The 25,452-nt window shown below is 48.4% G+C and overlaps 1 protein-coding gene across 3 annotated transcripts; it reads right to left on the bottom strand.

Annotated features, from left to right (window-relative positions):
- Window positions 1–114: 114 nt before the first annotated feature.
- ANKDD1A (ankyrin repeat and death domain containing 1A) lies at window positions 115–25,452 on the bottom strand. 3 transcript variants are annotated; one of them, XM_035131332.3, is made up of 15 exons: window positions 25,138–25,452; window positions 22,290–22,393; window positions 21,047–21,145; window positions 20,210–20,308; window positions 17,372–17,476; window positions 17,060–17,158; window positions 16,787–16,885; window positions 15,346–15,444; window positions 15,075–15,173; window positions 12,630–12,728; window positions 12,375–12,473; window positions 11,195–11,290; window positions 9,791–9,992; window positions 2,789–2,920; window positions 115–2,344 (listed from the first exon to the last, which is right to left on the bottom strand). In XM_035131332.3, exons 1-15 carry the CDS (start codon window positions 25,169–25,171, stop codon window positions 2,283–2,285), a joined length of 1,527 nt encoding a protein of 508 aa, XP_034987223.1. In that variant the 5' UTR covers window positions 25,172–25,452; the 3' UTR covers window positions 115–2,282. The 3 variants fall into 3 exon arrangements, with proteins under 3 accessions (XP_034987223.1, XP_034987228.1, XP_034987225.1); XM_035131337.3 differs by having other exon boundaries at window positions 20,210–20,349; window positions 25,138–25,439; XM_035131334.3 differs by lacking the exon at window positions 25,138–25,452 and having other exon boundaries at window positions 21,047–21,141; window positions 22,290–22,332.

Below are 25,452 nucleotides of genomic sequence, written 5' to 3'. Positions count from 1 at the left end.
AAGTCTGATCTGTACCATAAATCAAATAGCCCAAATGTCTCAATTTAGTGGTTACCCCAGGATCTGATGAGATACAATGATTCTGTTTAATTTAAAAAAGAGAGGGGGAAATGGTTAAGGGGAAAAATAAGTTTATTTGAAAACCAGATGCTATGCTTGCACTTTTTTAAAAATACAAAACTTCATGACAAGTTTAAGAAAAGTATACTGTTGGTAAATACAAAGAGGTGACCATCCTATCTGTGTTGACTGGAATGAACCCCGGGCCTCGGTTGGCCCTGCCTGTGTAGAATCACTTGATCTGAAGCTGATAACTCCTCCTTTCAGTGAACTTGTAGCTCTTGATATGCTGAGGAGGAGAGATTGGCTATCCAGCTTTCTTTCCATATGCATAGCTCAAAGGCAAAAGTTAGGGAACCAGTGGCCTTCCTGATTTTGTTGGACTTCAACTCCCATCAGCCAGCACAATGGGTCAAGAACGATGGGAGTTGGAGTCCATCAGCTTCTGGGGGGGGGGGGAGGCTACAAAGTTCCACCTCTGCTCTAAGGTGTACTAAAATAAGAGGTTAAGCATGGATTACCAAAGTATTGGCTTTGGTTCTTAGTATGCAGTTCTAAATCAAGTTGACCCTAGTATATTTTACATGGACCGAGTCAAGCTACTCCTTCGGGGGGGGCATGGTGCAAAAAGCATGAGGTAGCTGCCCACTGTGTATTAGGCACTGAAGTCTCATGCTCCTTCCAAGTTCATATGAAGAACAGAAAATAAATGGCTGATTCGTCTTCTGCTGTAACACTCAAAGTGCATTCTTGTGCTTGAGAAGCATGCAGCTGGGGCATCTATCTGCACCATAAAGGAAAAGATGTGTTTTCTTCAGTAGAAGGACCCTTGCTAGAGCATCTGTCTTGCCTGCAGAAGGTCTCAGGTTCAATCTCCAGGGTGGAGGAGAGGAGAGACCCCTGTTGAAACCCTGGATAGCTCAATAACTTTGCCACACACACAAACAAGCTTTAAAGCTTTTGTGTCTGGATTTTCATTTTCTGAAATAGGGCAACCCTAATGTCACACCGGCCTCCAGCCGGTTTTCACTTCTGGCCCTGCCTGCCGCTGGCAATAGGTTCCCTGGAGGTTGTCCAGGAGGGAATATAGTCCTCAGACTGGAAAAAGATTTCCTGCTAGCCTAGGCTACAATCCAACCCCAAGTAAGCATGCATCTAATTCTATCTCTTGGAGTCCTTGGAACTAACAAACACTTAACTCTGGCCCAATGGTGTGCTTGGCTTTCTTGCACAAAGTGAGGTCCAAGGGTGGGTGGTGCTTCTTCATAAAATTCCTGTGTTGTTGTTTTTTAAAAAAAATTATGCCTGTATGGGAGAAATGTAAACAGCTAACACTGAGAAATAAAAGTGGCTCGCTAGCACCTGACTGGCACAAGAGCAGAATTCTAGGCGTCTCTCTCCGTGCAGTCTCCAGTGGTGGAACGTGAGATGCCGTCATTCTCTAGTGAAACTTAAATCAATTTTTTTCCTGGAATCGTGTGCCCCTACCACAATGGAGGTGCGTTTAGAAAACCACGGGAAATGCAGAGTTTTCTTATTTCACAGTGAGATTTTCTAGCTGAGAAACATTGTTATGCATGTCCCATTACACTCTTAACAGCATTTGCTGATCAGTAATTCATATTGATTTAACGAGGTTTACTCGAGCAGGGCTGGCCCACCCACGAAGACAGTCGCCTCTGATGGGCTATCTGAGCTCAAAAAGCATGCTGTTCACCATTGCTGCCTCCTACATGGGTGTGTCCCTGCCTCCACAGTTGCCACAAACCCACCTTCTCTGTCGCAGGCAGGGTACAGCTGCGGAAAGGGATTGGGTGTGGCATGGCCATGGTGGCAGAGCAGGTGCAGCGGCAGTGGGGAGTTATCCTGAAGCGGCAAAACCTCCTGGGCCATCCCGGAACTTGAGATTGTAACCTTAGTTTTTGATCTGGAAAATGCGGTGTATACTTCACTTCCTGGTCTTCCATATTTTGAGAATTGTGCCTTCTCTTTGCTCACAGCAATGCATTCTTTATAGTACACCCTGTTGATGTATCAATTTGCATTGTTACCTGATCTTGAGTGGATACGGTTGCCATTTGTTATGGCAAGAAGCCCTTAGAAAGAGAGTTTATGGATACCTTTCGACCAACAGTTCAAAATTGTCCATTTTGCTTGCTGTGGCTCCAGCATGAAACTTCTGAAGCAGCGAAAACAGGAGGTTTCCTGTGCTCTTACTGGTATCACATCGCGGTGCACTTCCTCGGTGAGGTGGAATCTGCATTTGCCTGTTTCCTGATGCTTTCTGTTTGAAAACAAAATGCAGTTCTTGTGTCCTTCAGATTTCTTGATAGGCATCTATGCTAAGCCAGGCTTGAGCAAGAAGCCTGAATTCTTTCCGCAAGATTTTGAGTGATGATAGCCTTTATTTCTTGCATATATAACAATACTTTTCCTCTAAGGAACTCAAGGTGGCATACATGGTTCCCTCTCCTCCATTTTATTCTCATAACAACCCTATGAGGTCAGCTATGCCGAGAGGCAGTGACTGGCCACAGGTCGCCCAGTAGGGATTTGAACTCGGAACGTGCACATCCTGGTGCAACACACTAAAGAGTACAACGCATTTCCTTAACGATAAGGAAATTGGCTTAAGCATGCCTACCTTTTATAAGATAAAATTCAGGTGACACTGATATGATGAGCTGGATAGCCTAGCTAATCTCATGCAAAGCCAGGTGACCCTTACCTGCCAAGTCTCTTCTTCCGATGCCCACCAGGCCTTCATAGAGTCCTTTGACTGGGTTTTCCCCTGCCATAATTACGCTATGGAGCCAAATGAGCAACATCCTATGACCGTGTTCTCTGTAGCTTTTGCTGCCTAGAAAGAAGAACGGGATAGCAGATACACATACACAAAGACCCTTAAATGTTTCACAGTGTCTTATGGCATAAGTGTGAAGAGTGGACTTGACTTAGAACAGTCACCACCAGATTCTTTGTTATAGGAAAAATGCCTACAGTTTGGGACATGGTTCACCATCTTGGGATAATACTATTTACCACAGCTGTCACCATCTCCATGTCCTCCAGCTCTTTTGGATTACAGTGCTGTCGAGAGATGATCACCCAAAACAGCTGGAGGACCCCAGGGCCACATTTACACCACACATTTAAAGCAGCATGATAACACTGTTTAGTCATGGCTTTCCCCAAAGGATCCTGGGAAGGGTAGTGTGTCAAAGCGTGCTGTGAGGGACAGGGGATATCGCGAAGTCCCTCCCCTCCTGAGTTCAAGCCCATCCCCGAGCACAGGGGAAAGCAGAGAGAGTTCCGATGCCAGTGGGGAAGCAGGAAGTCGTGTCCGAGGCTCAGGCAAGGTAGAGGAGCCAGGGTCCCAGGTGGGACAGGAAGGGGCGAATAAGGGGGGGAGACCCATCCCCCCAACTCCGGAATTACGCAGAAAGAGGAGGGGAAAGAGGATGGGTCTGCCAAAGCTTTTGTGTTGGAGAAAGACGCGCCAAAAGCCATTAGGAGGTTCTGAAACCGACTGATCACATCACTCCGTGTAAATAGCAATGACTTTAGCACTGTAAATACGCAGCACCAATAAAAGAATAAAATGCAGAGCTGCGTAGCGTCGTTACTCTGAAGTAGTCCACTCCGGCCACTGTGACAGCAACCTCCTAATCCTTTTTGGGCTACTTTGGAGTTGCCGGGATGAGCGTGTCAGAGGCGGAGAGATGGCGGCAGATCGCGGAGCAAGCCCAGCAAGAACTGCAGCAGCTGTCGCTGCAGGCGCAGGGGGAATTGAAGGCAGCTAAAGAAGAGACTAAGAAGGTCCAGGACGACCGGCTACAACTTGCGGAACAGGTGAGAGCGCTACAGGAAAGAGAGCAGGAATTAAGGGCGGTGGCGGTAGACCTCCAAAACAAGCTGGATGCAGAGAAAAACAAGGCGGGAGGGGCACCCCAAGTCCAAGTGCTGCCAGGAAGGAGAGCCGGGACGCTAGTAAGCAAGTTCAATGGAGACCCGAGGGAATATCAGGGCTTTGAGACTGAGATTGTGTATGCTCTTGAGCTGCACCACGCTGAGTTCCCTGATGATGAGCACAGGGTAGCGTTTATTGTGGAGCACCTTACCGGGGCAGCCAGGGAGTGGCTAAGACCGTTAATCGCAACAAAGAATCCTTGCATGAAGAATGTCAAACTATTTCTAGAAGGTTTGAAAACGATGTATTCGTCCGATAGTCATATGGACCAGACTAAGGAGGAACTTCATAATTTACGCCAAGGAAATATGACAGTTCGCGCGTATTGGGCGAAATTCACCATGCTGGTGCACAGATTGGGGTGGGAACTAGAGTCACCCCCAATGCAAGCGGCGTTCTACTTGGGGTTGCATGAGGAGGTGAAGGATGAGCTCTCGAGAGGTCCAAAGCCCAGTAATATGGATCAGCTGAGCAAAGCGGCTCTGGCGGTGGGGGTGAGACAGGAATCCCGGTGGAGCGACAAGCAAGCAACGCGCGCAAAGCGGGCTTGGTTCCCACGGTCGCAGGAGAAGCCACTCCCCCAACAACCCTTTCAAGCCACGCCTGGGGCCAGTCAGGACCAGGAACCCATGCAGATTGATAGCGCGCGCGCGGGGGCTTTTCAAACCCCAGCGGTGCCAAGACGCAAGGAGGGAAGGGGTGGGAATTGCTTTCTCTGCAACTCCCCCCAGCATCTCGTCAGAGACTGCCCACATCGCAGGGAGTGGCAAGGAAAGGCGGGAACGGTTGTGCCCTCCCCCACTGACGCAGCACCACAGCAGGGAAACGGGAAAGCCTGGCTGCAGGAGACAAGGGGCAGCAGCCAGGCACAGTCAGCAGACAACAGCCCCAGCCCACCCACCCGCACAGAGAGGAGCAGAGCCAGCCCACCCCTCCCAGAGCAGGAGTGGTTCTAGAAGTGACGCTCACGCTCCCAAATGGCTATCCCCTGACGGTCCTCGCCCTAATTGACAGTGGTGCCTCAGCCAACTTCTTCTCGAGAAACTTTGCAGAAGAGCACCAGATCCAGCTTCTGCAGCTGGATTTTCCCCTGCACGTGGCAACCATTGACGGCAGAGAGCTGCTGGGAGGGGCCATCACTCATCAAACCCCCCCCCATGAGAATGACGGTGGGAAGGCACTCAGAGACACTGGCATTCAACGTCACAACCATCTCGGACCCCCCCATCGTCTTGGGCATGAGCTGGCTGGCGCGCCACGACCCCTCCATCAGTTGGCACCAGAGATGCATCACTTTTGGATCGGACTTTTGCCTGGAACATTGCATGCAGCACCAACCAGGGGAGGGGCCTCCGATAGCCACGGTGGCCACCATGCACATCAAAGGGGGTGAGGCGATACCCAAGCCGTACTGGGACCTGCAGGAGGTCTTCAGCGAAGCGGAGTCCGACCACCTACCCCCACACAGGCCTTTTGACTGCCAGATCAACCTGGTGCCAGGGGCAACTATACCCCCAGCCAAGCTGTACGCCATGTCAGACCAGGAACTGGAGGATCTGCGCGCTTTCATCGACAAGAACCTCAAGCGGGGGTTCATCAGAGAAAGCAAGGCAGCAGGGGGCAGCCCGGTCTTCTGGGTGGACAAGAAAGACACGCAACAGCGCCGTCTTGTGGTGGATTTTAGACGGCTGCATTCAGTAACAGAGCCAGTGGCTTTCCCCATGCCCAGAGTGGATGATCTCCTGACAGCGGCACGCAGGGGCAAGATTTTCACCAAGCTAGACCTGAGGGGGGCGTACAACTTGATCAGGATCCGGGAAGGAGATGAATGGAAAACCACGATGTTCACGCCTCTGGGCTCTTTTGAATATCTGGTGATGCCCTTCGGGTTGCAAGGGGGCTCAGCATGCTTCCAGGCCTTCATGCACCACGTCCTGGGGTCCCTCCTCTTCAGGAAATGCTTGGTCTTCCTGGATGACATCCTTATCTATTCCGATGACCCAGTGCAGCATGTGAAAGATGTCAGGGAGGTGTTGCAGCGCCTGAAGGAGAACCACCTGTATGTGAAGCTGGAGAAGTGCAAGTTTCACACCAAGGAGGTGGACTTCCTGGGCTACAAGCTGTCAGACAAGGGGCTGGCGATGGACAAGGACAAGGTGCAGGCCATCCTGGACTGGCACAGCCCCAGGACGCGCAAAGATGCCCAACGCCTACTAGGCTTCGCCAACTTCTACAGGAAGTTCATCAAGAACTTCTCTCGCGTTACGGCTCCCATCACTTGCCTGAGAGGCAAGCAGAAGTTCAGGTGGACACCAGAGGCGCAAGCAGCGTTTGAAAGCCTCAAGAGGGTGTTCGCCTCAGACCAGAACCTGTTCCACGTGGTTCAGGACGCGCCCCTACGCGTGGAGACAGATGCTTCTGATAAAGCTGTGGGCGCCATTTTGTTGCAACTGGACGCCAACAGAGAGTGGAGACCCTGTGCCTTCTTCTCCAGGAAGTTGACCCAGCCAGAGCGAAACTACACGGTGTTTGATCGGGAACTTCTTGCGATCCACGCTGCGTTCCAGCACTGGAGACACTTCCTGGTGGGCGCCAAGCACCCCATCCAGGTGTGCACAGACCACAAGAACCTGGAGTTCTGGAGAACTGCCAGGGTGCTCAACCAGCGGCAGATACGGTGGGCAGAGTTCTTCTCGAACTTCAACTTCTCCATACACTACATCCCGGGAGAGCAGAATGTCAGGGCGGATGCCCTCTCCCGCAAGCCAGAGTACATGGAGGAGGAGGCGCCACCGGCACCCAGGCACATTTTCCCCCCGTCAGCATGGTCCTGCGGAGCAGCAGTGGTGAGCGAGGCGGAACTCACAGCACTGACGGCAGCGGATGAATTTGCCAACCGCATCTTCAGAGAACTGAGAAGGGGGGGGGAGCAGGCAAAAGACTTTGCAGAACGCAGGGGGCTGCTTTTCTACAAGGGTGCACTGTACCTGCCCACCACCCAGCTTAGACGTACGGTCCTCAAGCAGATGCACGACAACCCAACGGCGGGTCATTTTGGGAGGGACAAAACCGCTCACCTAGTCATGAGACACTTCTGGTGGCCAGGGGTGCGGGAGGATGTGAGGGATTATGTAAGGGGCTGTGACACCTGCCAGCGGGCAAAGGTGGTCAGAGCGCCACCAGCAGGTTTGCTGGAGCCCTTAGCCACACCGCACAGGCCGTGGGAAGTAGTGTCCATGGACTTCATCACAGACCTGCCGTCGTCCAGGGGCAAGACCGCAGTGTTGGTGGTGGTGGACCTCATGTCCAAAATGTGCCACTTTATACCGTGTGCCAGGGCGGTCTCTGCAGAAGAGACAGCCAAACTGTTTGTGGATCACGTATTCAGACTGCATGGATTACCTTTAAGGGTTATTTCGGATCGTGGCCGCCAATTTGTTTCCAGGTTCTGGCGGCGGCTCATGAACCTCCTGCAGGGGGAGGTCAGCTTGTCGACGGCTAGACACCCGCAGACCAATGGACAGGCGGAGAGGGTCAACGCCATTCTGCAGCAGTACCTGAGATGCTACGTCAGCCAGCGGCAAACGGACTGGGTGGATCGCCTGCCACTGGCAGAATTTGCCTACAACAATGCGGTGCACGTCTCCACAGGGGTGTCGCCCTTTAAAGCCAATTACGGGCGTGACCTCAGATCTTTCCCAGAGAGGGAGGGGGAGGAGGAGGAGGAGGGCCCACAGGCGGAGGATTGGGCAGAGGAACTGGAGACGGTGCACCAGCAGCTCAGAGAACACTTGGAGAGAGCCAAGGAAGCGTACAAGAAGGGGGCAGATCGCCACAGGCGACCGGGGGAGGTCATTAGGGTGGGGGACAAAGTTTGGTTGTCCTCGGAGGGCCTTCCCATCAGAGGGCGATGCAAAAAGCTGGCGCCCAGAAGGTTGGGCCCCTTCACGGTCACGCAACAGGTCAACCCGGTGGCATACAGGCTGGCACTGCCAGAGGACATGAGGGTGCACCCTGTGTTTCATAGATCGCTGCTGTCGCCGTACAGGGAAAGCAGCAGGCTCCGAGACAGCGAACAAACCCCCGAGGGAGGGGGGGAGAGGGAAGGCAGGGAGCAACTCAATGAGGCCACGGCCATCCTGGATTCAAGGTGGGGGGTGGGGGGACTGGAGTACCTCATGGCATGGGAGGATGCTCCACCGTCCCAGAATGAATGGGTCCCAGCCACTCAGATACAGGAGGAATTCCTGGTAGAAGAATTTCACACCCTCTTTCCCCATAGACCCAAACCCTGGCACATGGAAAGGGAGGGGGAGGGGGAGGAAGCACGGGAGAGCAGTTCACCATGGCGCTGGGAAGCGGAGTTTGAGGAACCAGAGGATGAGGTATGGGTGTCACCGAGATCCACCCAGTCAGAGGAAGGAGCAGATTGGCAGAACATTTTTACCCCCACCAGCTCTGACGCCACGGACTTTTTGGGATTCCCATCCTCCCAGGCGGAAGGGGGGGCTTGCAGGACTGGGGGGAGGTGTTCACACCAACGGGCTCGGAAGGTACTGAGTTCTTAGGCTTCCAGTCGTCACCGACACCTGGGGGGGACCTGGGGAGGGGTGAGGGAGAGCTTGGGAGGGGGGTGGATGTGAGGGACAGGGGATATCGCGAAGTCCCTCCCCTCCTGAGTTCAAGCCCATCCCCGAGCACAGGGGAAAGCAGAGAGAGTTCCGATGCCAGTGGGGAAGCAGGAAGTCGGGGCCGAGGCTCAGGCAAGGTAGAGGAGCCAGGGTCCCAGGTGGGACAGGAAGGGGCGAATAAGGGGGGGAGACCCATCCCCCCAACTCCGGAATTACGCAGAAAGAGGAGGGGAAAGAGGATGGGTCTGCCAAAGCTTTTGTGTTGGAGAAAGACGCGCCAAAAGCCATTAGGAGGTTCTGAAACCGACTGATCACATCACTCCGTGTAAATAGCAATGACTTTAGCACTGTAAATACGCAGCACCAATAAAAGAATAAAGCTGCGTAGCGTCGTTACTCTGAAGTAGTCCACTCCGGCCACTGTGACACGTGCTGAGAGTTGTGAGGAGACCCCTATTGCCACAACAGAGCTACAATTCCCAGAGTGGTTTAACAATCACCTCAGGGAACTCTAGTTTGGTGAGGGGACTAAGGGTCTCCTAACAACGCTCAGCGCTCTTAACAGATGGCAGCTCCCAGGATTATTTTGGGGTAGCCATGACTGTTTTAAGTTACCATAGTGCTTTAAGTATATATTGTGTAAATGTGGCCAAGGTTGGCAAAGGCTGATCCTGGAGAGCAGTTGTTTGAGAAGGCAGGGGGTTCCTTCCACAAACCTCGAAGTACCTCCTCCTTGCTTCACAAATTTGCTTCTAATATCAGGCTACTGATTCTGTCTTTAAAACTGTTCCCCAAACATTTTGATTGGTGAGGGGCAAAGTTTTACTGTTTACACACCCAGGTACTGGGATTAATCCGACCTCAAAGCACCACCACTCCCTGTGCTTTCTGCCTAAGTTGCAGCCCTCCATTGGCAGCTGGCAAGTCCACAGCAGTGACTCATGCAGAGAGGCAGCAGGGAGCCCCTCAGAAAACCCTCCTACATGCCTTCTGTGTGAGTGATCGGGGATGGGCTGTTAACTGCTTTGCACACAGAAGGTTCCTGGTTCAATCTCCAGGTAGGTAGGAGCTGGGAAACACTTTTCCTAAAAGTGCATGGGAAGGTGCTTAGTCTGAGCAACCGACCTACCTGCCCACTGGTGCTCAATGGCTCTGATATGAGCCTCAGTGAATTTCCAGTAATGTGCCAGCTTCTTCCACTCGTTGGGTTTGAGGTATTTGGTCGCAAGCCTCCACATGACGGAGCGGATGTGCTGTGTCTCCATCCGGTGGTCCTGCTTGAAGGTTAAGTGCTTGGCTACCCAGGAGTCGGAGTCACTGTTCAGATTATCCTACAAAAAAAGTGGTAAGAGCTGATTCACTGCTATAATAATAATAATTTTCCCTACTACTACAAATATTTTGTCCAAGATGCCTATGATGGCTCTAAATGGGGTGCAGAGTGACGGAGGTTCCTGCCTGCTGAGTTTACTGTCCTGGTGTTTCTAAGCATTGTTGGGCAACTTCAAGGCCCCCTTTCCTGTTCTCCTGCCTTAGGGTTCTTTATCTTCAAAACCACATTTGGACCGGACAGCCATTCAAATGGAAGACACCTTTGAACAGAAGGCTGCCTCTGACAGATCTTCAAAAAGAGGACCACCCTCTGTAAAGCAAGGACACATGGCCACCTCATCACATGCTTTGCCCTTGCCAAGAGCACACTCTTCTTTGTCATCTCTACTCCACCAATGGACTGCAAGAAGATCAAACCTATCCATCCTGAAGGAAATCAGCCCTGAGTGCTCACTGGAAGGACAGATCCTGAAGCTGAGGCTCCAATACTTTGGCCACATCATGAGGACAGAAGACTCCCTGGAAAAGACCCTGGTGTTGGGAAAGATGGAGGGCACTAGGAGAAGGGGATGGCAGAGGACAAGATGGTTGGACAGTGTTCTTGAAGCTACCAACATGAGTTTGACCAAACTGCAGGAGGCAGTGGAAGACAGGAGTGCCTGGCGTGCTCTGGTCCATGGGGTCATGAAGAGTCGGACATGACTAAAGACTAAACAACAACTCCAGCCAAACTGACCTCTCTTCAATTCACAGCACCTGCACTGCTTACCGTATCAACATTCTGTTGCTCTCACCTTTCCTTCCAGCAGCTGTATCTGTGAACATTCCATACCCACAAGCCATATATAGAGATAGACAGAGACAGAGACAGAGACAGAGACAGAGACAGATAGAGATAGAGATAGACACACACACACACACAGACACCTTGGATCCCGAACGTCTTGGTACATTTTGGCTCCCGAATACTGCAAATCCGGAATTGAGTGTTCTGGTTTGCGAACATTCTTTGGAACCCGAACGTCCGACAGGGCTTCTGCTACTTCCGATTGGTTGCAGGAGCTTCCTGCAGCCAATCAGGAGCCGCACTTTGGTTTCTGAATGTTTTGGAAGTTGAACAGACTTCTGGAAGGAATTTTGTTCGACTTCCGAGTTACCACAGAATACATGAATGTTTGGATATCCCATAATGCCCACCTACCTTTTCCCATTTGTAAAACCTATCTGCTTTAATGATCATGTCAGCCAGGTTGATGTGGTTGCCACGGGCAGCAATATCTAGGGATGTTTTACCTTGCTGAAATCAAAGGTAAGAGCAGGAGAAGGAAACATTATTTTATTATTATTTAGCAAAAATTCTTCACCACTTGATGGTAATAAAACCACTAAGTGCTTTACAATGAATATTAAGCTTAAAAACAAGTACTGTAATTAAAAACATGTAAAAGACCATTAAAATAAGACAAGTTGAAAACACATCAGCCACTATGTGTCTGGATAGACTTTCCAAAGCTCACAGCAATAATCTCACAACAGCATTAATGCATTTATCACTTTCTTAAATGAACAAACAGTATTTAGCTCATAAAATTATATACCACTTGATTGTAAGGAAGAAAGCTCCAAGTGGTTTGACTTCCACTGATGATAGATGCATAATATGACCTTGTAATATTTCTCCAGAAATTTAAAATTCGTATATATATTTTATTTTAAAGCTTTTGGAGAGCAACCTGCAAGGAATTGCTTCAGGGAGGGAAATGTGTTTTCGTCCAAATTTTGAACAGGGAACTAGGCAAATTTCATAAGTTCCCTGCAGCAAGTGAAAAAAGGAATCCAATTGGAAGGAAGAGAGAGAGAGAAAGTTTCTGTCGTTTGGGGCCATGCACAATCGTATGACGGCTGCCTAATGTGCTCGGTCCATTGCCAGGTCATGCCATTTCTACCTTTGCAACATTGCAAAAAATGTTGCTCTGCTTTGCGGCTCCCCTGCAAGACTCTGGCAAAAACCACGGTGGGAGATTCAGGAGCGACAACAAATGAAAAGATACCAACCAACCAAATAACACAGCACTTGGATAAACTACAGAATTCCCCACCACAAAGACATAGTGGTGGGTGGCAACATGGATGGCTTTAAAAAGGGGTGAGGTGGATACCTCGAGCATAAGGCTATCAATGCCTACAAATCAGGATACCACTGGGAATCACATGGTTTCTTTTCTTTATTCAAACTTCTTTTGAGTGTCATCTGCCTTCAGTTTCTTCTGAAGTTCAAAATAATATTAATGTTTCCGTTCAAATATCTGTATACTGGTTGCCTGCATTCTATTCCAACCATGACTGAGAAGGTGCTACTTGTCTGCGATGAAATTATTTACCTTGTCTGTTAGTTTTAAGTTCACCCCAGCAATAAGAATCATCTCAGCAATGTCCTGCCTCCCATGCTCTGCAGCAATATGCAGTGGGCTCTGCTGCCTCTGGGTAAAAACAGAAAATAAGGAGCTAGTATAAACGAGGGCCTATTACTCTGTGGTGGAGCACTGATGGTCTCTTAACATTTTGGACATGTATATCGTGTATCAATAGCATGAAACAATACAGTTTGTTTCTTAAAAATAAAACAAAAGCCTTACATTATCGGGGATATCCAGGTCACATTCAGCATCAATTAGGAGTTTAACGATGGCTGGGTGATTCTGTAGCACCGCAATGTGCATAGCTGATGCATTTTGCTGTAAAATGAAGCACACTGATAGTTTTGAGTACAGTTGAAGTGGGAAGCCTGCCTTCTAAGGTACATCCTCTGATCTAGAAGGTCTGTCTCAACATGACAGGATTATTCAATGGAACCGGTACAGAACTCTGCAGGTGTGAAAAGGCACCCATTCTGCTCTGACACTGGAAACAGGTTTTAGGGCTAAAAGCCTGAAGGCAGAGAGGCCATTGGTATATGGACATTCTTTAACACAGGGTTCCCCAAATTTGGGTCGCCTGCTGTTTTTGGACTACAACTCTCATCATCCCTAAGCTAGCAGGACCTGTGGTCAGGGGTGATGGGAACTGTAGTCCAAAAACAGCTGGAGAGTCAAGTTTGGGAAACCCTGCTTTAACATCTTGTTTTTGCTGCAACTGACTGACATAATTATCCCTCAGAAACTTTAGCAATGGAAGGCAGCATTATATGAAGCTGCCTTGTATAGAGACATAGTATTTGTCCCTCTTTCTTACTTCTGTGTCTCCTTACTGGGAGCAACATTTCCAAGTTCTCAAGAGGATGCCTTTCTTAGCCTTCCTACATATTAGGAACATAACAAAGCTGCCTTATACCAAGTCAGACAATTGCTCCATCTAGCTTGGCATTGTCAACACTGAGAGGCAGCAGTAGCTCTCCAGAATTTCAGAGCTGCTTGGAGATTCTGGGGATTGAACCAGGGATCTGCCTGCAAGGCAGCTGCTCTACCACTGAGCTACGGTTCACTGGAAATGTAAGCAACTGACCCTCGGATCTTTTGCATCTAAAACCAAACATGGAGGTACAAGTCCTCCAGATTCAATAAGAGCCAGGTGATTTAGCACAGCACATTAATATCCCCCCCCCCCGTTTCTTCTGCCATAAAAATGTGGTGAATATTGAGTCTCCCATCCAGGCACTTGGCCAGACCTGAGACAAGCTTAGCTTCTGCTAAACAGGTGCACTTTACATCCTCCACTGTTGGAGGAAGGGTGCCTTGTTCCCAATAGCTGGAAGTCGTAAGTTCTTAATCAGTGATGAGCTTGGTGTGTCAACCTTTTGAGCTTGGTGTGTCAAAATTCGCCAAAAAACTGAGCATAACTCGGGTGGTGTGTCACTTTGAGAGAGAAAAAACACAATATCACGATATTTACAGTTTAAATAACAAAATGTATAATTACAATATATTACTGTATTTAATAAACCAAAAACTAATTATTTAACCAAACCAAACCAAAAACCCCTTATTTATCACAAAGTGCCCAGAGTTGTTAAGCTTTTTTGGGGGAGCTGCTGACCAAAGTTTTGGAGGTTTTTTGGGAAGGTGCAAAAGTTGCTTTGCTTTTTTGGGGGGGGGGAGAAGAGAACAGAAATAAATGACGAATAATACCTTCGCTGGAACTAACACGCAGCACCGACATAGTCTGCCAAAGCGCCAAAATATCCAGCACAGAACGGGTTAAAAAACGAACGCTGTTATACCCAATCATAGTCTGCCAAAGTGCCAGAAAAAAGCAGCACAGAAAGGGTTAAAAAACCAATCTCTGGCTACCAGCAACAACAATAACAAAAAGAATCCGGGTTTTAACAGCGGAGACAAGCTGTAGGAGGAGCGGGAGAACAAATGGGGGGGGGGACAACAGCAGCGCGAATGGGCCAATGGGGCATGTGCCAGCAGTGAGGGCTCTGTGTGTCACGTCTGACACGCATGTCATAGGTTCACCATCACTGTTCTTAATTCAATTTTATTCGACCGTCAGTCAGAAATAGAGCACTTGTTCTGCTTGTGAGCTTCCCAGAAGTATCTTGTTGACTATGGGGAGAGCAAGAAGCTGGACTAGAGGGGCATCAGGATCCAGCTGACAGGTTCTTATTATGTTCTTATGTATTAAGAGCCCTCTGGTGGTGTAAAGGCCAAGGCGTTCTTGTGGGGTGGAATATCACATACTTGATTTGAACCAGATCAACCTTCCCCAATCTGGTGCACTCCAAATGCTTTGGACTACAACTCCCAGCAGCCACCAGCCGGCATGTTGACTGGGGCTGATCCAAAACATCTGGAGGGGGGCAGCAAGCTGGGGGAAGGGTGTCCTAAACCAGCTTTCACTGCTGCTGACTGAAGGTTGCTGGGAGTTGTAGTCCAACAACATTTGGAGGGAGCCAGTTGGTGAAAGCTACCCTAGACAACAATGACTTGGCTGCTGAGCTTCTTAGCCTTCTTAACTTACAGCACCACTCTTACAAAGAGAGTCCAAGGATGGACTCAGCAGACCCAATGGACTCTCATTCCTCCTTTCTTTGCTCACAAAGATGCTGTAGGTGGTACCCAACCAAATGAGGTACTTACGTAATTCAGTGTGTCTGTGTGAATTCCTGCATCAATAAGGATCCTGGCCACGATCTCATAGCCATTTTGTGCAGCATAATGAAGGCAGGTCATCTTTTTCTGAGAGAGAGAAAACACCATTCAGACAATACAAGAGATTGTCCATGTGGCCCAAGGTTGCCTTAACTCAATCCCAATTATTTTATTGTTTATCAACTGCCCCCGATAATCCTCAGCATCCTTCCTTCAGGGGAGCTGAGACGGGCATTACCTTCCAGTGAGAGCCACTGACCTGAGTTTGGATGTTGACATCACAGCCGGCTTCCAGGAGCAGCTTCATGCAGTCATGATGACCATTTTCAGCAGCCAAGTGCAGGGCGCTCAATCCTTCCTGGGAAGGGAGAAGAAGAGGAGAACCCCAATTGCACTTCTAATTATTTATTATTTCATGAAATGTACATACTATTTGATAGCGCAAAACAAAACAAAACCACAAAGTGGTTTACAAAAATAATTAAACAATGAAATGATCAGTTAAAAAAATAGTTAAAAACAACTATTTTAAACTTTCAAAAATAATTAAAACCAACAATAAGCTAAAAACCAGATCGAAACACATCAACATTCTGCATGTCTAAAAACAAAAATGTTTTTAGCAGGTGCCCAAAAGAGTACTTCTGTATCCTCCCTCTCCTTAGCAATCTTGCCATTCAGCTTTTTGAGCTGGGCCAAGAGGTGGCACTTTATTTCCTCCAGAAACTGGTGCCAATCAATGACTGAACTCAACCTCCTCCTTCTCCACTGTCCTCCACAAATACATTCATGCATCTCATACCCTCCAATATCCTGCAGAGGAAAACCCTGACATCTGTCTTCCAGGGCTGCACGCCCATGTGAGTCATGTGACTTGCGAGAGAGCATGGCCTCCCCCAAACGTGAGTTTTTCAGGGCTGAGAGCGAGCAAGTGAGCAACCTCCCAACTCCTCTCCCCACTGACCATCCCAGCGCACATGGCAGGCACAGAGGCAGAAGGAGAAGAGCCTTGGCACCTACCTATACCATACTTTTTCTCCTCTGTTGGGGTCCACATGCTGCTGCTGACGGTTCTCCTCCTGCAGCTGGCTACTCCCTGCCAGAGTGGCGTACCTGAGCTGTGGTGCTCATGGGCAAGAGGAGCACCTGGGGCAGATGCTCTGTGCATCTTTCAGGGCTGCACTTCCGCGGGAGCCAGGTGAATCTCACGAGAGCACGCCCCCCAAAATGCACATCTTTCGGGGCCACACTCTTTCGGAAGCCAAAACCGAACATCTCGTGATCCAATCAGAAGCTGGAGTGGCTTCTGTAATTCCGGGATGCCTTGCTTAAATCAGGACAGTTGATGGGTATGGCATCTTCATGGTGTATTCATACTGAGTGAACTATGTTCCTCAGAGGGTGGTTAGAGTGTCAGATTAGGCATGACATGGTACCCCATGTTAGTTGGATCCACTGAAATCACAGGAATTTAAGTGTGTTTGGATTTCAGTTGGTCTACTCTGAGCACACCTGGTTCAATAGCCCACTCAGGGACAACGACCAATAGGTGGCCTTAGGCCAGCCACTATCTCCCAGCCTAAGCTACCTCACAGGGTTGTTGTGAGAGTGAAATGAGGAGGATAACTATGTACATCACCTTGAGCGCCTTGAAGGAAAAGGAGGAGATAAACGTAATAAACTAGCAGAGGTCTACTCACCGTATTCTTCTCATCAAGGTTCATTCCTACATCTATAAGCTTCTGCAGCACCTCTGCATGACCATTCTTGGCTGCTAGATGAAGCGCTGTGTTCTTCTCCTGCAATTCAAGGTGACATCCAATAGAAATATATGTGGGTGATATCCTCTCAAAGTACCCATAATTTAAGGACCTGTCTAGATGGAGAGGGAAATAAGCAAAGCCCCAAAGGGTGAGGAAGACCCACAGACAACAGGAACTGAAAGGGATGCTGATTCCTGCTCCTTTCCATACCTTGTCTTTGATGCTGCAGGCACAACCCAAGCGAATCAGGAACTCCACCACCTCCAGTTGCCCATTCTCAGCAGCCAGATGAAATGCCGTCCTGTCCATCTTTAAGGAGAGAAAGGATGAGAGTCATTGTGGTATAGTGGTTACGGTGTCAGACTAGGACCTGGGAGACCAGGGTTCAAATCCACACTTGGCCATGAAGCTCACAGAGTGACTTTGGGCCAGTCGCCACCTGGTAACTATTTGCATATTTGAAAAACAAGAACTATTTGCAAAAAAAAGCCAGTGCCTTAAACTTTTCTGAAAAATTCCCACCTTGTCTTTCTTATCCAGCTGCACATCCTCAAGGTCTTCCATGATGAACTCAATGACCCTGATATGACCTCTTTGGGCTGCGCAATGCAACAGGTTGCGACCATTCTGGGAGGGAAAAAAAGAGAAAGAAATAGGATTCAGTTCCTGAGATGTGGGCCTAACACACCAACTGTTTTAAACTATAGCTTCCATCAGTCCAAGCCAGCATGGCCATTTTGGACTCTCACGCCCATCAGTGCCTGCCATTTTGGATTATAGGCCAGCTCCCATCATCCCCAGCTAGTTGCGGCCATTTTGTATCAAGGCTGTGCTGACTGGGGCTGACGGGAGTTGCACTTCAAAACAGCTGGAGGGCACCAGGTTGACAAAGACTGAGGCAAGATCATTCTTCAAGAGCGGTAATGTGAAACATTTTGTGTTTGTTAAACAGTAAGTTACAGATTGGCAACTGGCACCCCTGGATCAAATCCAGGCCCCTGAAAAATGCAATCTACCCCTCTTCATCAACTGCGAAACGGAGACAGGAAAGGGGAGAAGAATGAATAGCTTCTTATAAAAATGGGATTTGGAAGGAGGAACATTTGGAGGGGTGGGGGCCTCAGGCTTTGACCACATCACCCCACCCTCCGCTGACAAAATGTTTCCTCCTCCTGCAGGTTCACAATCTACTTAACTCTCAGAATGTATTTTTATCAGTGTCTTCCATAAGGACACCTATGCGGAAGCTGGGCAATAAAACACAAGACGAGCTGCAAGGTTGGGGGAACTGGGGGCCACAATAGGCAATAGGCTAGCTTCTACACATAGCCCCCTCCATTCTCTGTACAGGCAAGCAAGTCTCAGAGTATAAGGACACATTCCAGCCAGGCAAAAACATTCAAGGACGATATGAAGGTTGGTGAGGGGGTGTGGCCTGGGGAAGAGTGTGTGGACATGGTGACCTGGTGGATTTTGTTGAGTCCCTGGGCCTCAGTTCCCCCACCTGCTAGTCTAAAAACAGCCCAGGATCCAATTTCCCACAGCAGACAAGTAGATGCTTCTGGGAAGCCTCCAAGCAGGACTGAAGGGTCTCTCCCTTTTATCTCCCATTCCAGAGGCATGCTGCATCTGATCCAAAAAGCAGAATAGTGCCACCATAATTTGTAGCCACTTGCGCAAAGTTGATGAAAAGTGGGATGATCCATTTTAAAAGCCCTAGAACTGGGGGCTCAGCTACATTACGAAAGAAACATGATTCAAATGCACTATAAACATGCAACACCAGATGGCGGTAAAGAGCAGGAATATTTAAAACACAATTTTTCATAGGGATTTTTTTCTTTAGAACTTCAGTTCAAGGGACTGACTATGACCTCCAAGTCTCTCTGACCCTGGGCATTCTCCCCAGGTCCTGCCACTCAGTGGCCTTTTCCCACACTCTCCTTCCCCGGCTGGAATGCATCCTTGGAAATGTAACAATGCTTCTTGCTGGCTTGGATGGAGAGATGTGGACATGGAAACACCTGACTTTTGCATGGCTGGAATGTAGCTTTCTATTGTTCTGGCCCCAGCCACCACTGGGTGGGTCCACCACCCAAAGCTTACCCACAAAGAAAAGTAGCTCTTGGGCTTCCAAAGAGTTCCCCACTCCTGATCTAGTATCCCTGAGCAATATATTTTTAAGAGAGGAAGTGTGACGAACATATTGAAGACGGGAATTCCAGGAATGGAGGCGGACAAGGACAAAGCCGTCAACTCTTCCTCCTGGGAGTTGCATGAACTTTCCCCTGCACTTTACAGCCACCACAGCCTCGTTGAGTGCCAAAAATATCCTCCATGCTTATCTTTTACAGCCATCATTTAATGTTTTACTCCTCCGAAGTTATTTATTATAAATATATACAGGCTTGCCCTTCTGGCTATGTATGCTTTACACAGTTCCAAACTTCCCCCGCTGAACAAACACAACCTGCCCACAACAGGACGACTGGATGCTCCCGACTAAGAACCCCCAGCTGCTCTGAGGCTACTTTCGCAGCCACTTCCGCGTGCCTTGGGAGACATGCATCTCCGAGTGGTTTCAGCCCAGGCCAAAGGAATTGCATGCATCCAATAAAGGTCACCAGGTTTAAGACTGGTCATTGCAAACATTTGCATTGGGCTGGAAGCCAGTGGGGGCAGGAAGAAGAGAGGAACTTGTTGAGCAAATGATGCGCCAGGCAATTTTCATCCCCCAGTTTCCAGTGCATTTTACCATTACTTTCCTTAGCATAGACAGTCCAAGGCTTCCTTGGGAAGCGTGTTTGCTATGAAAGAGCCCCAGTCCACTGTAAATGTACAACCCAAGGGAAGATCTACACCGCAAATTTAAAGCACACTCAACACACATTTAGAGCATGCGACTTCCCCCAAGGAATCATGGGAACTGCTGCTTAAGGTTTCTGGGAACCATAGCTCTGTCGGGGTGAAACTACCATTCCCATGATTCTTTGAGAGACGCCATGTGCTTTAACTGTACCATTTGGATCTTCCTTTAAATTTGCCAGTCACAGTGCAACCTACCTGAATTTGCTGGTGTTCAAATGAATTCCACCTGCAAATTAGTGAGGGCAGTATTCAACTGAGTTTTACTTGGAGTAGGTCCATTGATTTCATTGGGTCTACCCTCAGTAAGACTGAGTTGACTAGCACTCTGACTGCCTGGAAGCACCCGAAATTGCTTATTCAGATTTCAAACTTTTTAAAAATTTATAGACTCTCCAATCAACCCACACACATGCAGTCAAAAGATAATGAAGGCATCTCTCTCTCTGCCATACAAAGCTGTTAATACCAGGGAGCCAAGGAACGATGCCATACCTTGTTTTGGCAGTTGATTTTGGCACCAGCAGTGACAAGGATCTGAAGGACACGGAGGTGGCCAAACCAGGCGGATAAAAGGAGGGCGTTCATCCCAAACTGGGTAGCCAGAGAGAGACAGAAGAAAGGTCATCTTGGGTCTGGAATAAAATAGCAGTTAGCTTTTGTTCAGTTTGCCTAGGAGAAGGTTGTGTGTTCTAGGAATGTAGGAAGCTGCTTTACACAGAGACAGACCTTTCAGCCCATCTAGCTCAGTATTGTCTACACTGACTGGCAGTAGCTCAACAGGGTTTCAGACCAGGATTATTTCCTGGTCCTACCTGGAGATGCTGGGGATTGACCCTGGGACCTGGTTGTATTTTTCTAAAAATATATCCTGGTTTAGCATATGCCTATAACAAACTGCTGCCAAAGTGATGTCACTTGGCATTTTAGCACTTGTGACTCACTGCCTTGTACTTTGTGGCACTTCTGAAAATGCTTAAGTCCACGGCAGTGAACGTCTACCATTATCGCATGCAGAAGAGCCAGTTGCCCTACTGGTGCTGCTGGGAGTTGTTGCCCAAAACATTTGAAGGGTGCCAGTTTCAGGAAGGCTATCCCTGAGCCTCCATCATTCACTGCTGCCTTTTTGAAAAGAACCTTTACAGTATTTATTTTTTATGACACATTCATTTTTCACCTCCCTGTATTTTACCACCTGTATTGGTAGATAAACAAATAAAAAAAAGAAACTTCTTGGAGGAGGTTCTCATTCAAAGCAACCAAGGAGCTGGGTTTTAAGAGGCCAGCCACAATTCACACAGTTGCAAGAGCCGAGATCCTCCTCAAGCTTACGTTGTCCTCGTCATTCACAGAGGCATCGTGGTCTAGGAGAAGACGGACGGCCTGTTCGTGACCTGCTCCTGCAGCCCAGTGGAGAGCGGTCCTGTCTATCTGGAAAGGAAGGACAAGGTTAAGTAGGAGAAAGAAAAGGATGCAGAACAGGTGGGTGGGTGCTGGTCAAACTGCTGTCAGTGCCCCCCAGCCATGCCTTCCTTCTGCGACTAAATATTCATTTATTTTACATCCTATCCCGTCTTCCCTCCAAGGAACTCAAGGTGGTGTGGATGTGCTCCATTGTCTAACTTCTCTCCAAAGAAATCAGGATGAACACTCAATAAACATAGAAGCACCCAGTGCCGGAATTATGTATAAGCTAAACAAGCTATAGCTTAGGACCCCACTCTTCTGGGGCCCCCTAAACAATTTAAAGGAAAAAAACTGCATGTGTGTTTCCAAAATGTAAGATAAAAAATAAATAAAGTAAAACCTGTAAACCAGGAGCAGTCAAGTCACAACATTTACATACAGCAACAGTGTTCTGTGTTGTGTATGGACCTATTAGGTCCATAAATTACCATATAGCAAATATTCAACACAAAAAACAGTGACAATTTGTCATTGACAAAGGACAGCTGGACATATAAAGGGCCCCATAACCTTCAGTAGCTTAGGGCCTCATCAAACCTAAATCCGGCCTTGGAAGCACTTATACTTTCTGTGTGTCCTTTTTTCCTCCTCCCTCCTAATGCCTTTTCCTTTTGTGCCACCTCTTTCACACTGCAAGTCTCGCAAACTTCTCTGGAAGCTTTTGTGGCTGAAGAGTGGGACAAAAAGGCTCAGTATAATAATATAAAAATATATTTGGGACTGATTTGGCTTTGGGGATAGCTTAGTACTTATAGAGCACTGGAGGAAGAGTTTGGCGACAGAAAAGATGTCCCTTTTTCTCCCGACCCCATTTCAGCTTCGCTGTTCAAGGAGATTGGGGGAAGTCTCACAACAGACTTCTTGGATCTACTTGGTTTGGTTTTGTTCTCCTGCAACCCAAAACGTCCCTGTGTTCCAACCATGAAGGGTCTAGCTTGTGTGCCATCAAGATGTTCCTCGATAGCGTCTGTGAACATGGCCAAAGGCAAGGGATGATGGGAGATGTAGTTCAGCAACATCCAGAGGGAGACAGGTTCATCACCTCTATTCAGATTCCTGGGGAAGAGCTTGCAACATTATCTGCACCCCATCCTCTGTAAGCACCTACATTATTCTTGGCCTTGACATCCACCCCTCTCTTGATCAGCTCATCCATCCGTGCTATGTTGTTCCGCTTTGCCGCGTTGTGAAACTCTTTCTCCGAAAGAAGGACTTGGGAAGAAAAGCAGGACACGGTGGTGTTAATGATGATTACAGTGCAGGTTGTAAGATGGAAAAACACAGAAATTAAATCCTAGAGGGAGCTGGGTACATATTGTTGACTGCAAGGAGGTGCCCGCTGAACAGATGGAACAGATGGCCCACCACAGTTAGCTTGGAGTCTTCAGTCAGCCTCAGAGGGTGGATCATTCTGTTATGGGCCCATGCTAGGAAGCCAGAATTACCTGCCTCCAGCATAGCCTCCTTGGATAGAGCAATGTCAGATCAGGGACTCACACAAAGACCCAACGGGCATCCTCCATGGCAACAGACAGCAACACAGGGCAGAAGGTTTCTCACCTTAACATGATGGTTGAGCACAACAAAAGCCAAATTGGAATTGGAATGGAGACGGCGCCAGAATGTAGGAAACATAGGAAGGTAGCCTCGGGCTAAGCCAGGTCATTGGTCCACCTAGCTCAGAATTATCAACATTGACTGGTTCAGAGGTAGCGAGTCCCTGTCAGCTCTCTACCTACAGATGCTGCGGCACCCCTCAAAAAACATTTATTTGTTTTTAAGACTATAAGCCGTTTAATATTGAAATACCCAAGCTTTGAACAGGAATATATAAAAATACAACTAAGTATGATCCAAGGGCTTTAGAAGGAAATGCCCATCAACAAGGAGAAACGGAGATATTTATTTACACAGGATGACTAGTGCTTATAAGTTATAATAAACTAGAGGTAGTATAAACCACAGCGTTCATAAAACACACACACACACACACACACACACACACTCTCTGACAGGACAGGTGTGCATTTACACAGCACACAGGTTTCTAGAACTTTATGCCCTTGCCTTCTTGTGCTTTCAACAGCCGTGAGACAAGCATAAAGTCAACTGAAGGAAACTAAAAAGCATACAGGGGGGAGGGGAAGGGTGGCGGAGGGAGAACTATTGTTAAATTCACAAAATAAAAAAATTCCTTCAGTAGCACCTTAAAGACCAACTAAGTTTATATTTTGGTATGAGCTTTCGTGTGCATGCACACTTCTTCAGATATTCAGATTCACAGTCATGCTTCAGGAAGAAGCAGATTTAAAGCAGTTATTAACAAAAGGAATTTGATAAGACATATCTATAAAGCCAAATTTTAAAAGCTGTCTGACACCCATGTTATACTTTGTATAAGTTATATGGAATAAATATAAATATAAATATAAATGTGGTAGGTTTCGTAACATCTCTTGGCACCCTTAAGAAGCAACAGCTCCCGTAATTATTTGGGGGAAGCTATAGCTGTTTAAAGTGGTATCACAGTGCTTTTAAATGGAAGCTGCTGCAGACAGCCAATTAATTAGCTGACAACTGTTTTGTGAACAGGCGGCCAGGGTGGCCAATGTAGTAACATTCAGATGTTGTTGGGCTTCAGCTCACATCACTCCTAGAGGGCAAAGACAATGCTCAGGGATGCAATGAGAGTATAGCCCCTCAGATCACAGCTCTAATGAACAAATGTTGTTGAAAAGCATATAATATACTGTATAATAAACCTCAATACGCAGTCAAAAGAGAAATTAGAACAGTATAGGGAAGCTTTTAATGTTTGATGGATTTCTGTATTTTAATATTTTGTTGGAAGCCGCCCAGAGTAGCTGGGGTATAAATATTATTATTATTATTATTATTATTATTATTATTATTATTATTATTATCATCATCATCATCATCATCATCAGGGATGATGGGAAATGTAGACCAACACCAGCTTGTTATTTAAATACCGTAGCTATTTTCTCTCTGTGTATTCACGTCCATGGATGTGTATTCAGGATTGGGACCTCAGCATGCAGACAGAGAGGGCTTTTTTTAACCCTCTGTGGTCCTGATGAAAATTAACCCCCTGCATACTTGCTATTTACACTGGAAGGAAAGCGCCCATTCACCTCGCTGGGCAGCTGGGCAAGTAGCTCTTGGGGTGGAAGAGGGTGGCTGGCATAGGGGTGTAAGGTTTCAACTCTCCCTACCCCACCCCACCTGCACCGTGCTCCAGATCCTGGATCTCCTCCTCCAAAGCTACACGTGTACGTCAGGGGGACCAGAAGGCGTGCTCCCACTTCGTGCATCGGCTGCCTCTAATGCAGGCGCCCAAATCTGATCCTCACTCAAAGAACAACCCCACAAAAGCCCCAACTCTCAGATGAGGAGTCTTGGAGAGAAAGCACAAATAGCTGGAATGCAAGCGCCCCGGCTCAACGGGCTCGAGGACCGGGCTGCTGGGCGAATTCCTTCCCATTTGGGTCAGATCCACCAGAGGAGGACGAGGAGCGCGCCGAGGAGGCTTTCAGAAGGTGCCGGGAAGAACTCTTCTTCTCCGCCGAAGCCTGCTGCTCCCCGCTTCCCTTTTTCCGACGGAACAATCCTCCTTCCCTTCCCCCCCCCCACACCTTGGAGCCCTAGTTATCCAGTGTCACCCCCGCATCCCACCCCGAACCCCTTTCACTTTGCCTCACTCTCTTCGGATTGCAACCCCGATTGCACGCTCCTCGGGGCGGGAACTTAAACCTTCGACCGCAGTGGCTCTGCTAGCACCGGCCACATTATACAGAGCGACGCCCCACGCGCGAGGAAGTCGGTTTTTTTAAGTCCAAGAGGAGCCCTCGGTTCTTCCTCCACTTTTACCTCGGAGCCCTCCCCACCCCGCTTCGTCTCTCCCCCCCTCCACAGCCCGCACCCCTTTCACTTACGGGTGTCATCCTCCGAAGCCAAGTCGTCCTCCATGGCCCCTGCTACCTCCTCACGGCCAGAGCATCCCCGCTGTAGCCCGGCCTCCGCTTTCGGAGGCAGGAGAAGCCTGCCTGCTTCTCCTTTGGCTAAACGCAGCAGCAGCAGGCGGCAGAATTTGAACGCGCATCCCTTAAGTCCTGGGCATGGGGCGCGCTCTCAGCCCCGCGGCCCAGCTATGCCGGCTGCGGCGGATAAGATGGTGTCAAATTACTCCATCCGCGGCGGCATCTCCTTCTGCTACTGCTCCTGCTGCTGCTTTCCCCCTTCTTCTCCTC

The sequence above is a fragment of the Zootoca vivipara genome, chromosome 13 (assembly GCF_965207765.1).
Source record: "Zootoca vivipara chromosome 13, rZooViv2.hap1.1, whole genome shotgun sequence".
Taxonomy (NCBI): domain Eukaryota; kingdom Metazoa; phylum Chordata; class Lepidosauria; order Squamata; family Lacertidae; genus Zootoca; species Zootoca vivipara.
This window is presented reverse-complemented; position numbering and strand designations above follow the sequence as displayed.

What these genes read in the sequence shown, in the direction of transcription:
- ANKDD1A (XM_035131332.3), bottom strand. Translation starts at nt 25,171, where the DNA reads ATGGAGGACGACTTGGCTTCGGAGGATGACACCC. An exon ending in ACCTGGATATCCCCGATAAT is followed by an intron (nt 12,474 to 12,629) that starts GTAAGGCTTTTG and finishes GTTTTTACCCAG; the next exon opens with AGGCAGCAGAGCCCACTGCA. An exon ending in ACTTAAAACTAACAGACAAG is followed by an intron (nt 11,291 to 12,374) that starts GTAAATAATTTC and finishes CTTTGATTTCAG; the next exon opens with CAAGGTAAAACATCCCTAGA.